We start from the raw sequence: 15,822 nt of genomic DNA on the forward strand, positions 1-15,822 counted from the left end.
GCACCTCGCTCAGCCAGTGAGCAGGAACCGGTCTGTATGTGGGATCCGAACCCTCGGCGGGAGCGCCACCGCACTCCCAAGCGGCGCACTGCTACAGTGCGCCACCGGGCCGGCCCTTATGATTTTTTAAATATTAGGCATTGCGTACTTCTTTTGATGACAGATGAGTTTTTAATTCTGTTCTCACCACCAATCCTCTCCATCCTTTCTATATAATTATACTGCTGTTACTTAAACCACTAAGTAAATTTTTGCTGTTTTATGATTGTGTTTATGCTATATTATTTTTCTTGTCTTTTTCAACTTTTGTTTTTTCCTGTTTCTAATGACCGTTCTATCTTTCCTCTACTCTTTTCCCTTAAAGCTTGATACCCATCATCAATTTGCTTTCTGTATCAATAGATGAGAGCCCCACATTTGTAGATTTTTCCTACTTTACAGTGTACTCATTTCAATCTTGAAATGCAAAGTTTTGTATGTGTGTATTTATCTGCATTCTGATGTGTTCTCTGTATTTTCAGAGGAATTAAGAACCATAGTCAAAATCCGCAGTTAACATTTACTCATTTGGCCAGTCTATCTCACTAAAAAAAAGAAAGAAAGAAAAATAACAATTTAATTAAATGGAATGTAGGTAAATTTCTTGTATTTTCTGTTGTAATAAGTTTATAATATTTTATTTAGTTTGTAAGTGTGTTATAAATTCTGTGTACTATAGCAATATCTATATTCAGTTGCTGTTTGTAATTCCCAATAATATACCAATTTTAAATTTAAAATAGCATTATGGAAAAGTTTTAAAAACAGCTTTCCCAATCTATAATTAATAAAACCTCATCCTAAATGTTTACTAATTTAAATTATTCTATGTATATTTTGATTATTATACATATAGTAGAGGCCTAGTGAAATAGTTCACTTTACACCGACTGATATTTAGTGTCAGGCTAACTCTTTGGAGGCAAGATAGCCAAATATTTATTTTTTTTAAATTAACCAGTAAGTATTTGTTAATCATTCCCTAACACGTTATTAAAATCCTCAGTACTAATTTAAGGGTAAATGAGTGATATACTAATGCTGAGCGTATTCTATAGATTGGAAGACAAATGATTCGATTATTTTTCTTACCTTTGCTATTGAAGTTTTTCTAATGCTTTCTGTATAATGTCTGATTTTCTTCTATTTAACTTAAATTTCAATCATTTTGCAGTGATATGATTTACTGTGGAGTTTATGATAATGCCTTAGACAATGACAACTACAATCTTGCTAAAGGTTTCAATTATCACCAAGGACCTGTAAGAATTTCACTTCTCTATGTTTTTAGTTTAAATTATTTTTCAAATACTTTTAGATATTCACTGTTCTTTTTTTTTTCTTATTTTTAAATTATCTTTTTTAGGAGTGGCTGTGGCTTGTTGGCTATTTTCTTCGTGCAAAATTATATTTTTCCAAATTGATGGGTCAAGAAACTAATGCAAAGACTAAGTTCTTAATTAAAAACGTTCTTTCCAGACATTATGTTCATCTTGAGAGGTAAGTTGTTGGGGCATGTAATTTCCATAACTAGTGTTTACTCAGTTTTTTAGATATTAGGTAAATAACCTTTATTTAGAAGTTGTTTCTGGGCCGGCCCGGTGGCGCACTGCTACAGTGTGCCGCTTGGGAAGCACGGCGGTGCTCCCGCCAAGGGTTCGGATCCCACATACAGACCAGCCGCTCACTGGCTGAGCGAGGTGCGGGGGCAACACCGAGGGTTGCGATCCCGTTGCCGGTCCTGGTCCGGTACGGGCGCGACACTGAGGGTTGCGATCCGTTGCCGGTCACAAAAAAAGAGACAAAAAAAAAAAAGAAGTTGTTTCTTTATGTTCTAGGTGTCACAATGAAATCTGAAACCTTTACTCTTAACATGACAGGTTCTATCATGTAATTTTCACTTTCTCTTGATTATTTTAGGTTATTATTATTTTAAGTCAAGAACTTGATATTGTGTGATTATACATGGGGAATAGTCCTTGATTTTTAAAATTATGTGATATTTTGGGAGCTGGTTAGTGCAAGAGAAATACAAAAACTAAAAGTTCTCGGGCTGGGCCTTTTGAGTTAATCGATTTAAAGATATATGAAGAAATAATTTTCAGAAATGCTTTCATTATAGTTAAAATATGAGTTGATCTTTTGACTGTTTTTTCAAAAACCATTTCTCATCTTTTTTGTCCTAATTATTAGCAAATAAGCAGTGTCAGTGTTACACATCTTTATAAGATGGTACAAATTTAGTGAAAGGGTACCTTAATTTCTCAAATTCAAGATTATACCTAAATATATCTACATATTATTGGTCAAAATAATTATGCATAAACAGCATAAATTTTGTCTCCTTCCCTACAACAACATACAGAGCTTCTGTCACCGTGAATGCTGTCAAAATTTATTTTTTTAAAAGAAGTTCCTCTTCATTACCTTAACTGTATTCGTAGGAAAGACAACCCTGCTGCACTTCTTCTACCTCATCTAGAGACTCAGTCTGAGTTTATGTGATATGAACATTCTTATATTCCGTTCTTCATCGCTCCATGGTATTTCTCCTTATTTTCATTTATTTTCTCTTCCCTTTTGTGCACGAGAAGTAAGAATATCTGGCATTGCAGGGGTCATTCTGCTTTTACCTGTGATCTCATCCCCTCACACCTGTTCCGTGACCTTGCTCTAGTAATTATCCTCTCTTGGTATTCCACTAGATTTTTCTTCTTAAGCTACAAAGATATTTGTCAGCCCATCCTAAAATGAAGTCCCTTCATACTTTTGCAAGCCTTGTTTTCTCATTCTCTTTTTAGCACACACTTCCTATCGGAGTAACCTCTTTCCTTTTACTTTCTGAACACCTGCTTAACCATTACCACCTACAATCTAAGTTTTGCCCTCACCACTCTGATGAAGCAACTCAACAACATCCCTTCTGGTTCCCAGATCCGATGACTTTTTTTCAGTTCTCTTCTTTGACCTGGCTATTGTATTTGACACTGTTGCTTTCCTCTTTTCATGAGAAACTTCATGCTGTCCATAGCATTAGGTTTCACTTGTTTACCTAGTAGTAGTAACAACTATAGTAATAACAAATATTTATTGAGCACTTACTATGTTCCAGGCGTTGTTCTAAATGTATTTATATAAAATTGCTCATCTAATCTAAACAACTGTATAAAATAGCTACTACTATTATTGTTACCCTATTACTCATATATTAATCCACTTCTCCACTTACTAGCTATGTGACCATGGGGAAGTTACTTCTCTAGGTCTGTTTCCTCATCTATATAAGGGATAAGCTGGGATTGTTTTGAGGATTAATACGTTAATACATGTAACATGGACAGACTTAGATATGAGCTATCATTAGATAATTCCATTTTATTTATGAAGCTAGAAAGGTTAAGTAACTTGTACAAAGTCAGATGGCAAGTAATCTGTTAGAGCTTCTTCTGAACTCCAGGCAGCCTGGCTCCCTGGTCTGTGTTCTTAACCATTACACTATTAACTTTTTTTTTACTTTTGGGGGGGGGGGGGGGTTTGCTCCTAACACCTAAATATATTCTTCCAAAATATATTTTTGACCTTCATTTCTTTTCTGTCTACATTGTCCTCTGTGTATGTTGTCTGATTTCATGTATTCACTTATTCAGATAATTTTTAACTCCTCATAAACTTCACTCTGCTTTTCCACTACCTGATAATCTTACCTTCGATATCCTTCTACCATCACTCGTCTCCCTATACATTTTTTCTTCCTGTAGTTTCTGTTTCTGTTATAGCATCACCATGATTCATGCTCTCCAAGCTGAAACACCCCAGGTCTTTTTAATTTTTGTTGCCTCCTCAGAGCATGTAGGGAAACTGTTGAGACTCGATTCTGTCTCTGGACTGCCTTCTGACAAACAGCCCCTCTTCTTCGTCCTGTTGCCGCTTCCTGGTCTGTAGCTCATAACTCTTTTCTGCAGTAGGCAATAGCCTCCACACTTCCAGTGTCCCTTCTCTCCTCTTGTCATATTACCACAAACCAGATTAATTTTGTTGAAATATAACTCCGACAATTTTAATCTTATGTTTAAAAATCTTCAATAATTTCCCATTGCCTACAGAATGAAATCCAGATTCCTTAGTTTCCACAGCCTTTTCTCGAACTTGCCTTTCCATTTTTATTTCTTACTGTCTCCTGTAGCTACTTTTGATCATGTAATTGCTTCAAGTGTGAGTTTTGGGTTCAAGTTGGATTTCAAATTCTGTCCTTGCTACTTAATTTAGATATGACTTTAAGCAAGTTATTTAACCTTTCTAAACTAAATTTCTTTGTCTGTGAAATGAGAATCGTAATATTACCTCACTATTTCCTGTCAAGATTAAATAAGATAGATCCAACACTTGTCTCAATTCAAGAAATGATTTCCTCTAAAGTTTATTAACACTCTTTTCATTATCTATAGACTCTGTAGAGTTGTCATCATTCTCATTGTTGATATTGGTAATTTATATGTTCTCTCTTTTTTCCCTGTCTGCCTGGCTAGAGGTTGATCAATTTTATTGATCTTGTTAAAGAACCAGCTTTTGGTTTCATTGATTTTTCTCTACTGTTTTCCTGTTTTTTATTCATTGATTCTTTACTCTTTATTCTTCCCTTTCTTCTGCTTACTTTAGGTTTAATTTGTTCTTCATTTTCTAGTTTCTTAAGGTTGAAGTTGAGGTCATTGATATAAAACCTCTCTTCTTTTCTAACATAGGTGCTTAACACTATAAATTTGCCACTAAAAGTACTAAATCAGCAGTATCCCACAAATTCTGATATGTCATGTTTTTATTTTTATAAAATGAAAACTTTAAAGTACTTTCTATTTTTTCTTTTGATTTATTCTTTGGCCCTTAGGTTATTTAGAAAGGTGTTATTTAGTTTTCAAATATTTAGGAATTTTCCAGAGATACTTCTGTTACTATTTTCAAGTTAATACCATTGTGATCAGGGAATATACTTTATATGACTCTAATCCTTCCCTATTTGTTGACAGTTGTTCTGTGGTTCAGAATGTGTTCTGTCTAACTGACTAATCTGTTTGCAATTGAAAAGAACGTATATTCTGCTCTCCATGGGTGGAGTGTTCTATAAATGTCAATTAGGTCAACTTGGTTGAGAGTATTGTTCAAATTCCTTACAGATTTTCGGTCTGCTTGTTCTATGAATTACTAACAGGAGTAATGAAATCTCCTACTGTAGTTGCCAATTTTTTCATGCAGTTGTATCAGTTTTTGTTTCATGTATTTTGAAACCCTATTATTAGGTGCATAAGCTTATTATGTTCTTTTGATGAATTAACACCTTTATTTATGAAATAATGTTCCTTATCACTAGTAATATTTCTTAGCTCCAATATCTCCGTTTTTTGGTATTAATAGAGGTACTGCAGGTTTCTTTTGATTACTTGTTACCACGATATATATTTTTCTATACTTTCAACCTATTTTTGTCTATGTTTGAAGTGAGTTTCTTGTATACAGCAGTGTATAATTGGGTCTTGCCTTCTTATGTAGCCTGACAATCTCTGCCTTTGGAGTGTTTAGACCATTTATACTTAATCTGATTATTGATATGGTTAAGGTTAAATCTCTTTGTTTTCTGTTTTTCTTATTTGTTCTTTGTTAGCTTTTTCCTCTTTTTTCTGCTTCTTTTGGATTGAATTTTTTATTCCATTTCATATCGTTTGTTGGCTAATTAGCTGTAATTCTTTTTTTAAAAAATGGTTTTTTTAGGTGTGTGATGTATGTCTTTAATAACTTATTATAGTTTACCTTCAAATGATATACCACTTCAAGTAGAGTATAAGAACCTTAAAATAGTATAGTTCCATTTCTCCCCTCCAGGTCTTTGTGTTAACATTGCCATCCATTTTGGTTTTACATACGTTATAGCAAGGTTGACAGGATTTTTTTTCTTCTTTCAGTACTCTAAAGTTGTTGCATTGTTGTGAGGAGAAATCTGCTGTCATCTTTATGTCTAATCTGCCATCAATTCTATCCAGTGCATTTTTCATTTTACACAATGTAGTTTTTATTTCTTAAAGTTTTATCTGGGTCTTTTTTTTTTTTTTTTTTCCTTTTTTTGTCTTTTTTCGTGACCGGCAACGCATCGCAACCCTCAGTGTCGCGCCCGCACCGGACCGGGACCGGCAACGGGATCGCAACCCTCGGTGTTGCGCCCGCACCTCGCTCAGCCAGTGAGCGGCCGGTCTGTATGTGGGATCCAAACCCTTGGCGGGAGTGCCGCGGCGCTTCCCAAGCGGCACACTGTAGCAGTGCGCCACTGGGCCGGCCCTATCTGGGTCTTTTTTATATGTTCCATGTCTCTGCCTAATATTGTGAACACATGGAATATAGTTACAGTAACTATTTTAATGTCCTCGTCTGTAATTTATTTCTGGGTTGATTTCACTTGTAATTTTTCTCTTTATTATGAATGGTATTATCCTGCATCTTTGCCTGGTAATTTTTTATTTGATGCCAGATGTGAATTTTACCTTGCTGGGTGCTGGGGGGTTTTTTGGGGTTTGTTTTTTTTGTTCGTTTTGTTTTGTTTTTGTATTTCTGTAAATATTCTTGACCTTTGTTTTGGAATGCAGTTAAATTACTTGAAAAACGTGTGATCTTTTTCGGTGTCAATTTTAAGCTTTGTTAGGCCTGACCAGAACAGTGTTTAGTCTAGAGCTAATTATTCTTCATTTATCAATTAAATCATCTGAGTTCTCTACCCATATCCCTAAAATTATGAAGTTATCAAATTGGCTGGGGGGAAAAGGTAACTGTTTCTGATCCTGCATCAGTGTCAGATACTGCTTCATTTAATCCTTTTAGGTGGCTCTTTCCCATTCTTGGGTAGTTTCTTCTTTGAATTTGCTGATCAGTACCCTATGAATACTTGAGTGGGACCCTCTGCATTATCACAAGGCTTCTCTCTTTGTACAGCTCCCTCCTCTCTAGTACTCTGTTCTGAAAATTGTAGCTACCTTAATCCTCCCAACTTCTCAGTTTAACACAAGGAGTCTGCCAAGCTCCACCTGTTTTCCCCTCCTTGTGCCAAATCCTGGAAACTCTTTCAAGGCAGTAAGGTATAGTAATCACAGGGGTTGCTTCATTTGTTTCTCACTTCTCAGGGATTACCGTTCTTTTTGTGGGGGCGATGGCTGGCAGGTATGAGGATCTGAACCTTGACCTTGGTGTTACAAGCCTGGCTGTAACCAACTAAGCTAACTGAGTTACTGAGGGTTAGGACTTCAACATATGAATTTGGGAGGCGGGTATATCCAAAATATCCTATATCTAATGGAATTTTCTTTCATATTTATTATGAAATATTTGATACCTAAGAAGAGTATATGTAACATAGTCATGAATTACAAAGCATAATAATGAAATATGTTCCCACAACCCAACATAAAAAAGAAACATTACAGAGTTCTGCATTTTTCTTTATGTATCATATTTAAGGGATAACATAGAAATTAAGAATAAATTTGATATGCTAATAATACTGTGTTCTGATAGGGAGACCTGAAACAAGTTATTTAGCCTCTACAAATCTCTCTTACCTCTCTATAAGTAGGAATAATTATGGTACCTACCTTATAGGGTTGCTGTGAGCATTAAATAAGATAATGTATATAAAGCACTTAGTATTAGAACATAATGAATGCATAATAAACAGTGTTTATTATTATTCAATAGAATGAGTAATTATTTGGCATTTTTCCCTAATTATAGTTCTTAGTGATTCTTCATTATTTTATCAAAATCACACAAAATACATCTACATAATTACAATCTGAGTCTCATAAACTTACTCTCAAAGGAATAAAATTATGCCTGAGATGATATTTGTCTCTATATTTATATTTTGCTTGGAATGGTGAATTTTTTCTGGGTTTTTTAAAACTTAAAGGTATTCCTTTCTATTTGAAAGTCATAAATTCCAAAGATGGAATATCAAAGAATAATTTCAATCTAAGTTCTTTATATATGTCTTTAGGATACTCTGTTTTATTTTGCAGCAAATGACTATAAATTATTGTTTTTTATAATAAAAGGCAAAAATCATCAGGTCTCTCCTGTTTTGTTAATATGTATTAGAAAAGAAAATATCTTTTCTTTCTTTCAGATCCCCTTGGAAAGGACTTCCAGAACTGACCAATGAGAATGGCCAGTACTGTCCTTTCAGCTGTGAAACACAAGCCTGGACAATTGCTACTGTTCTTGAGACACTTTATGATTTATAGTTGATTCACGGATATCTATTAAATATGCAGTCACTTATATCATGGAATGCAAGGTATAATGTAAATGCCTTAGATGCACAGGCTCAAGTCATTTTAAAAATCTTATTCTGTGATATTGATGCCCAATTAGGTAAGATTGTAAAAGCATTGGTTTTTCCTTTTTTTAAAATTTTAATGTACACAGGTAGCTTTCAATTTGAATCAGAAGGAAAAATTATTATTATCAATGGAATATTTTTCTTTTGAGTTCAGTAAGTATTTTTTAAATGCCTAGAAATCCAGAATTTGAAAAAGAAAATCATGTAACCTTGTATTCGTACATAGTGAAAATAAAGTATGAAAATGTAATAATGCAAAAAAATGGAAGGTATCTTTAAATTGTGGTATGTATTATCTGCAGTAACAACATATACTGAATAGGCTGTGGTTAATTAATGTTCTCACCATTTCTTGTAGTATTCTTAATACCTTGCTCACTATATTCAATAAATAGTTAATGAATGTTGAATGATAGAAGTTTCCACCTACAAATATGCTCATAAGTGGAGCACAGATGTTCAAAATGTGCTTGTATTTTTTCACCAATATATTAATATATTTTTTAATGTAATGAATGCAACAGTATATTTAACATAATTTACTTGTGCCAATGATGCATAGGATATATGGAAAATATACAAAGCATTAGGAAACTTATTTCCTAAAAACAAGTCTTCAGTTCAGTGTCCTATTATGAAATGGTTTACATTTTCAAAAATGGAAATTGTTGGGCATATTTATGAGAAAGAACTTTAAAGAAAAAAGAATGTTATATTAAGTTTCCAAAACTTAAGAACTATCTTTAGTTTGTGTGCAAAAATCTATTGATAGATCATAGTAGGTACTGGCTTCATATTAACCAAAATCTACATTCACAAGTTTAGCACTGAGAATAATCTTAATAGAAATATAGATATGAATTCAGTAGTTATCTTGAATTCAATGAAATTATTTGAAGAGTTTCTCATGTTATTTTAAGATATCTTCAATCTGAAAAAAGTCATAAGAGGAAAAGTTTTTAACATTTATATGAGTTAACATTTTTGAGCAGTACTTATTTCCTCGATGGAATTTTTTTACTGTTTTACTCTTTTTGTCTCCAGAAAACACTTAAATTAGATTGTTATACTTTCAGCTGGAAGACAGTCATTGAAAAATCCGTTTATTACTATTTAATATTATTTAGTGGTGTATTTATAGTTAATAAACTAATGATACAGTAACACTTTTCTCATACCCAGCAACCTTAACTATAACTAAGAAATAAAAATAAAGAAGAAAAATAAGCAAACTAAAACTTCTGGGTTATATGTAAATATATAAAAATATATAAATTCTTCAGATGTCAAATACCCATGCTTCAAAGCATCCAATTGACTGTAAGATTAAGTGCTCACCTCCTTCTTCACCCTACTTTAGGAATAGTTTTAACTAACTTAGTTTTCTGGTTTTACAACCTAAAGCAGATTAAATTCTACAGATTTAAGGACAGTTGTGATAGTATTGACTACTGTCTATAAACACTTTGGTTTCCACATTTCTCTTTCTTCAATTTCTTCCTTGCTCAATTATAACCTTTTCTAAACTGTACAAGAATGACCTTCCTTGAGAGAACCATTAGTTCATTAAAGGTTTATGTGGTTATATTGCTCTACCCTAACTTCTGTATTAAAGGATGTAAAGAGGTAACAAAAACCCAGCATATTTAACCAAAGCAAGAAGTAACAGCTGACAGTTAAGTGTGATAAAAAATAAATAAATAATGAGTTGACAATTTTAAAAATGTAGCCATATTGGGTTATCTATAGTAGGGCAATACCCACCTCAGTAAATTTTTAGGATATCATGTTGAACTGGAAAACTAAGTGATTCATATTCCTAATGAGGAATATTAATCAAAGAATATTGGTATATTCTGCATGGTTGATTTTAAAGTTTAAGAAGGCATGTTACACATGATTCCATCCACAGTAGTTACAATAACAATTTTAGACCTTAGAAAGATAAATGTTATTTGACTAAAGAGCGTTTAGGTAGAATGCTTCATTCCTGAGTGAGGCTGGATAAGATATTATATTACATTCGACAGTGGTCTGTGCCTTGGTTTTTCACTAATCCTAATCAGTCTTACACTTCAACCTGGGAAGTAAACTTGCCAGTTTAACCAGTATGCTGTGATATTTTAATAAGCTTTCAAAGATAATTGAGGAAACATGAGACCCATCATCATACCTATGAATATTGTAATATATGTGAATTGTAATCCATTTCTGCTATGTCTTAAATTGTTCTGTCTAGTGGGCAAATGTCATTTTTATGTCTGTGTGCCAAGAAAATAAAAATCTTTCGTAAAGGACTATATTTTGTTTTCATTCCATCATTTACCAATTAATTTGTCAATACTGCCCGCTGCTACTGAATGCTTGCTTATTTCAGGTGCTTTTACCTTTTTGCAGGATGTGTGGGGCAGAGGGAGGTTTGGTAATTTATTTAATTAGCCATGGTGAAATTAGGAGCAAAATAAATGTTTGATGTATAAATAGATCTGTTAGCAACTATAAATTCCTCTGGTATTTCTTGAAACCTTTTACACTGCAATGAATTTTTTATTTACATTTTACCAACTTACTAAAGGCAAGTACGACAGCCCAGAATAGACATAATGTAGCCAGAAAGCTTTTTTCATTTTTAATATATATTACTCAATAGTGTGTGTGTGTGTATAAAAAACATCTGATAACCAAAGTTCATCCATTTGGCCTTTGCCTTAATTACTGTTGGTTCATTGTTACTGCAGATATATTTATCTTTATTTTCGGATAGAAGGTATTAACCTAAAAATCCAAATAAATACCAAACAGTTTTAAGTGCTTTGTCAAACTTACCAGCTTACTTATATAGACCCTCAAGGAATTTGCTTAGTTGTTAGATTTTTCATTGTATGAATCTTGAATTATAAAGTAGTACTGATAGTTTGTCATTTTGGCTATAATTCTTTTTCCCAATATATTTGCCTTGTTATTTTGGTTAGAGGGGTTTGTTTGTTTGTTTAACTTACAAAAGCTCTTAATTTTCTTTATTTAAATCTTTCAGTGTTCACCTTTACCTGTGTGATCTCTTCTGTCCTTCAAAATTTAATTGAGTCTCACTGAATAAACTTGCTTCTGTTTTCTACTAGTTTTATGTTTATAGTTTTTATAGCCGCATCTTATATGAAATGAGACATTACTAGTGTCTTAGTTCATTTTCTGTTGCTATAACAGAATACCTGAGACTGAATAATTTATATGGAAAAGAAGTTTATTTTGCTCATGATTCTGGAGGCTAGGAAGTCCAAGCTTCTTGCAAAGGCTTTCCATACTGTGTCATAACATGGCGGAAGGCATCACATGGCTAGAGAAAGGAAGCAAGTGTGTGCAAAAGAGTCTGCAAGAGCCAGGCAAGCTCACTTTTATAATAACCCACTCTCACGAGAACTCACTCACTCCTGTGAGACTTAGCTCACTCCCACGATAACATTAACTCATTCATGAGGGCAGAGACCTCATTAACCAATCACCTCTCATTAGGCCAACCCCTCCCAACACTGCCATGTTGGGGACCAAGTTTCAACATGAGTTTTAGAGAAGACAAACACCCAAATCGCAGCACTTAACGTTTTTCCAAATTATTATATTCTAAACTCGTTAGTCGAATATGATTGATGGTGATTCCTTTTTTCAATCACTGAATTTTTAGTAGTAGGGTCTACTTCTATGGTATACTGATGAAGTCATCTGTGCCTATTCACTCATTTAACTATTATAGTTTTTTGTTTTAATATTTGGTAGAGCTTTTTTGCACCACCTTTCTCTATGCCTATTTCAGAATCTTGTTATATATTCCTATTGGTTCTTAAGTATTTTTCCAAACCCAAAAACTATTAACATTTTTACTAAACTTGCACTCACTATAACTTAATTTTACAAGAACTGGCATATTGACAGTATTTAATGTAAGAATACAAGGTATCTGCATTTATTAAAAAAAAATTTAGCTTGTTGGAATTCTTCCTAATTTTTCTGTTTTTGGTTTTTGTGATCCATTTTTATTCATTCTGATGGCCAATTAGAATAAGAAATTCAAATTCAGCAAACATTTATGGAGTCCCTACTATGTAATTGGCAATTTTATATTGGAAGCATTGTACCAGTTTATATATGGGCACATTGATAAAGAGTCTTGCCCTAAGTCAAATTACTGGACCAAGACTCAATCTCTGATCTTCCCACCCCAAAACCTTTCTCACTGATCCTCAAGATTGCAGTCTTCCGTGCTTGTCCTCAGGCTTCCTCCCACCTTCCACTCACAGCTCCAGCTGTTGCTACTGTCAGTTGCCCCTCTGATTATGGAAAGCATTAAATCCTGTTCTGCTTGGGTCTCGGTATACCCACTTATTATCATCTGATCAGCATTCTCTCTCTGCAGCCATCTGTCTTAATAAGATAACTGATGTATTCCTGGCTTAATATTCAGACTCAAAGTGCTGAGCATGGGCTAGATCACACAACTGGTATAAATTTGCAAATGAAAGTATCTTATCAAGGAAAGTGAGACAGAAAAGTCAGACAACAGGGAGCAAAATATTTAAGAAACATCCAACTGTTGGTACAAGAGAATTTTCAACAAAAGGCAGGGGTCATGCTTAGGCATACTTAATACCAAAGGAGGCAATTATATCTATGGAAATTTACTAGTAAATAATGGCACTTAATTCTGTAAATTTTCAGTGTTTAATAACAAATACATTTATTGTAATTAACATATTTTGAAAGTACAAAACTGAGCACTGGTGTTATTAGACCTTTTCTTATTACATAAAGAAGTGCTCCAAAAATGACTTATCTTGACTCACACTTCACGTTCAGTGAATCACAAGATCTTTACTTTTACTGACTACACGTTCTCATATAGTCCCCTCTTTCTACTTGCACTCTTGTGTTGTGCTTAGATTTACATAATAATTTCTTAATTGATCACAACTTACTTCATTCCTCATAGAACTATGAGGAAAATGTTTCTTGAACACTGATCATATCCATCACTGCTCAGAAGACACTGAGGATCCTCTATGATTTGGCCCCAATCCCTTTCCAGTCCTGTCATTACAATGCCTCTTTGCTCTTTTCAAAGCTGATTACTTGCTTCTCTGAGCCTTTGTTTCTTCAATTGTAAAAGTATGACAGTAATACCTACCCCGCACTGTAGTAAGAATTCAGGAAGATGACCCATAGTATATAAGGATCAAGTTCATGTGTGACAGTGGCCTACATAAGATAGAGGTCCAGGGTGTGCAATTCAGGATCGATACAGTAGTTTCATGGTCATCAAGAACCAAGGCTAGGGAGAAGCCAAACCCAGCTGCAACTAAGCAAGCTGCCGCTATGGCCCAGAACCCCACTGGGGGCCTGAGGCATGGAGCTGGGAGAAGCCAAATCCAGCCACAAACAGGTAAAGAGCACACCAAAAACACCATTTCTACACGGTAGCCCATCATGGCCACCCCAATTGCCATGGCTGCAACAAAAGCAGATAGTTCAGCAGCAGTCACAGCCACCGTGCAGATGGCACACCAGACTCAACTGCACTGACACAAGGAGAATATATGAATATTCAGAAATAAGAGAGAATATATTTGCTTATTTTACAGCAATCTGTAAGGCATGATCAACAGGTTTTTCTGGAGGTATTTTACAGAGCTCCAGAATTTTTACAGAGCTTCAGAAGAGAACTGTATCAATATCACTGAAGTGCACTCTGCCCTTCCAAATCAGATCCTACTCTGCCACTGGCATATCCTCCCTCTTGATTCTATGTTATTCCCTTTCTTACTTATCTCCATAGTGTTATATATGTATATCTTAATATATTGTTTAATTTTGCCTGTTTTGACCTTCGTATAATTGGAATTCTAGTATTTCTAATCTTTTGTAACTTGATTTTTTTAACACATTGTTTTTGAGATTCATCCCCATTGAGTATTGTCTGTGACTCATTTTTCTTCTTTGCCATAGTTGACTTCATTATTTGAATCAACCACAATTTATATATTCATTTAAATAATTTTATACAAGAAAATAACATCAACTTTGGTCTCTAAAGTTCCTCTGGTTGTAATATGTGGCATATAACCCAAAATAAACATTCAAAGAGAAAGTCAACTGTGCTATATAATCAAAAGAAAAAACAGTAAAGGAAAGCAGATCAATAAATGATGCACATGCAGATATTGGCAGGTAGGACTTTTCAAATAAGATTATACACGTGTTAAAAATAAAAGAAGAGGATGTCTCTCTCCACAAAGCCCATTCCAGAGAGACAGAGGAAGCATCTGCTCTACAATAATACTGGGGGACCTGAACACACCTCCCAGCATTGGACAGATCATCCAGGCAGCAAATCAACAGTGTAACCATTACTCTTTCAGAAGGAGAGAAGAAATCTAGGGTGATTAGAGGGGGGAGGGAGAGGGAGATAGAATGGACAAGGGGCATAAAGAATAAGTACTATTTGTAACAATATATATGCTAGTAATATTGATTGCTGAACCCCAAAAATATGTATAATCAATTGATTCAATAAAAATTACAATAAAGAAAGAAATAAAGAAAAAAATGCATTTGAGAAGATGGAGAATTTCCAAAGAGAATGTAAAAGAATCTATGTAAAAGAGTCTATGTAAAAGAATCAAAAGGACATTCCAAATCTGAAAAAAAATCTGAAATTAGGAACTCATTGTCTGGTTAATGACAGCAGACTGGACACTCCAAAAACAATTAATAAAGTAAAAAAAAAAAAAAAAAAAAAAAAAAAAAAAAAAAAAAACCAGTAAAAAATATTCACACTACTGCACGGAGAGAAAAATAATGGAAAGAACAGAACACAGCATGTGAGACGTGTAGGACAAGGTTGAACAGTCTCACACACGTAACCGGAGTCCCAGAATGGAGGAAAAAGATAACGTGGAGAAGGACTATTTGAAGAGAAAACGACTGAGAATTTTTCAAGACTGTTCACCTATTGCTTACATTTTATCCCATTTGTCTTATTGCTTTCTTACCTCTCTTTATAAATACACATATATTTACTGATACATATTTATGTAGGTATACGTATACACACATATGCTTGCTTATTTATTTATTATTGATTGATTCTGAAGTATTTGAGTTTCTGTTTTATACATGATGACCCTTTAACAATAATTCAATGTGTATTTCCTAAGAATAAAAATATCTTCATATGTAATTACAGTATAGTTATCAATTCCAGTAATTCAAACATTGATAAAATACTTTTATCAAATACACATTTAATTTCAATTTTGTAAATTTATTCAATAATATTCTACATAGCTTTCAATTCCTGTCCAGTAAGAATCCATTTAGGATCAGGTATTGCATTTAGTTCTTGTGTCTCTTTAGTTCCC

At 33.8% G+C, this 15,822-nt stretch overlaps 1 protein-coding gene across 1 annotated transcript in view; it reads left to right on the forward strand.

Moving 5' to 3' along the window:
* Positions 1–10,711, forward strand: part of AGL (amylo-alpha-1, 6-glucosidase, 4-alpha-glucanotransferase) — an 81,162-nt gene extending 70,451 nt beyond the window's left edge. The window contains exons 32-34 of the mRNA XM_008586130.1: positions 1,214–1,301; positions 1,406–1,539; positions 8,198–10,711. Of these exons, the coding sequence (XP_008584352.1) occupies positions 1,214–1,301; positions 1,406–1,539; positions 8,198–8,315 (340 nt within the window). The 3' untranslated portion in view covers positions 8,316–10,711. The remainder of the gene's footprint in view (positions 1–1,213; positions 1,302–1,405; positions 1,540–8,197) is intronic.
* The last annotated feature ends 5,111 nt before the right edge of the window (positions 10,712–15,822 follow it).

The sequence above is a fragment of the Galeopterus variegatus genome, unplaced genomic scaffold (assembly GCF_000696425.1).
Source record: "Galeopterus variegatus unplaced genomic scaffold, G_variegatus-3.0.2 Scaffold3839, whole genome shotgun sequence".
Lineage (NCBI taxonomy): Eukaryota > Metazoa > Chordata > Mammalia > Dermoptera > Cynocephalidae > Galeopterus > Galeopterus variegatus.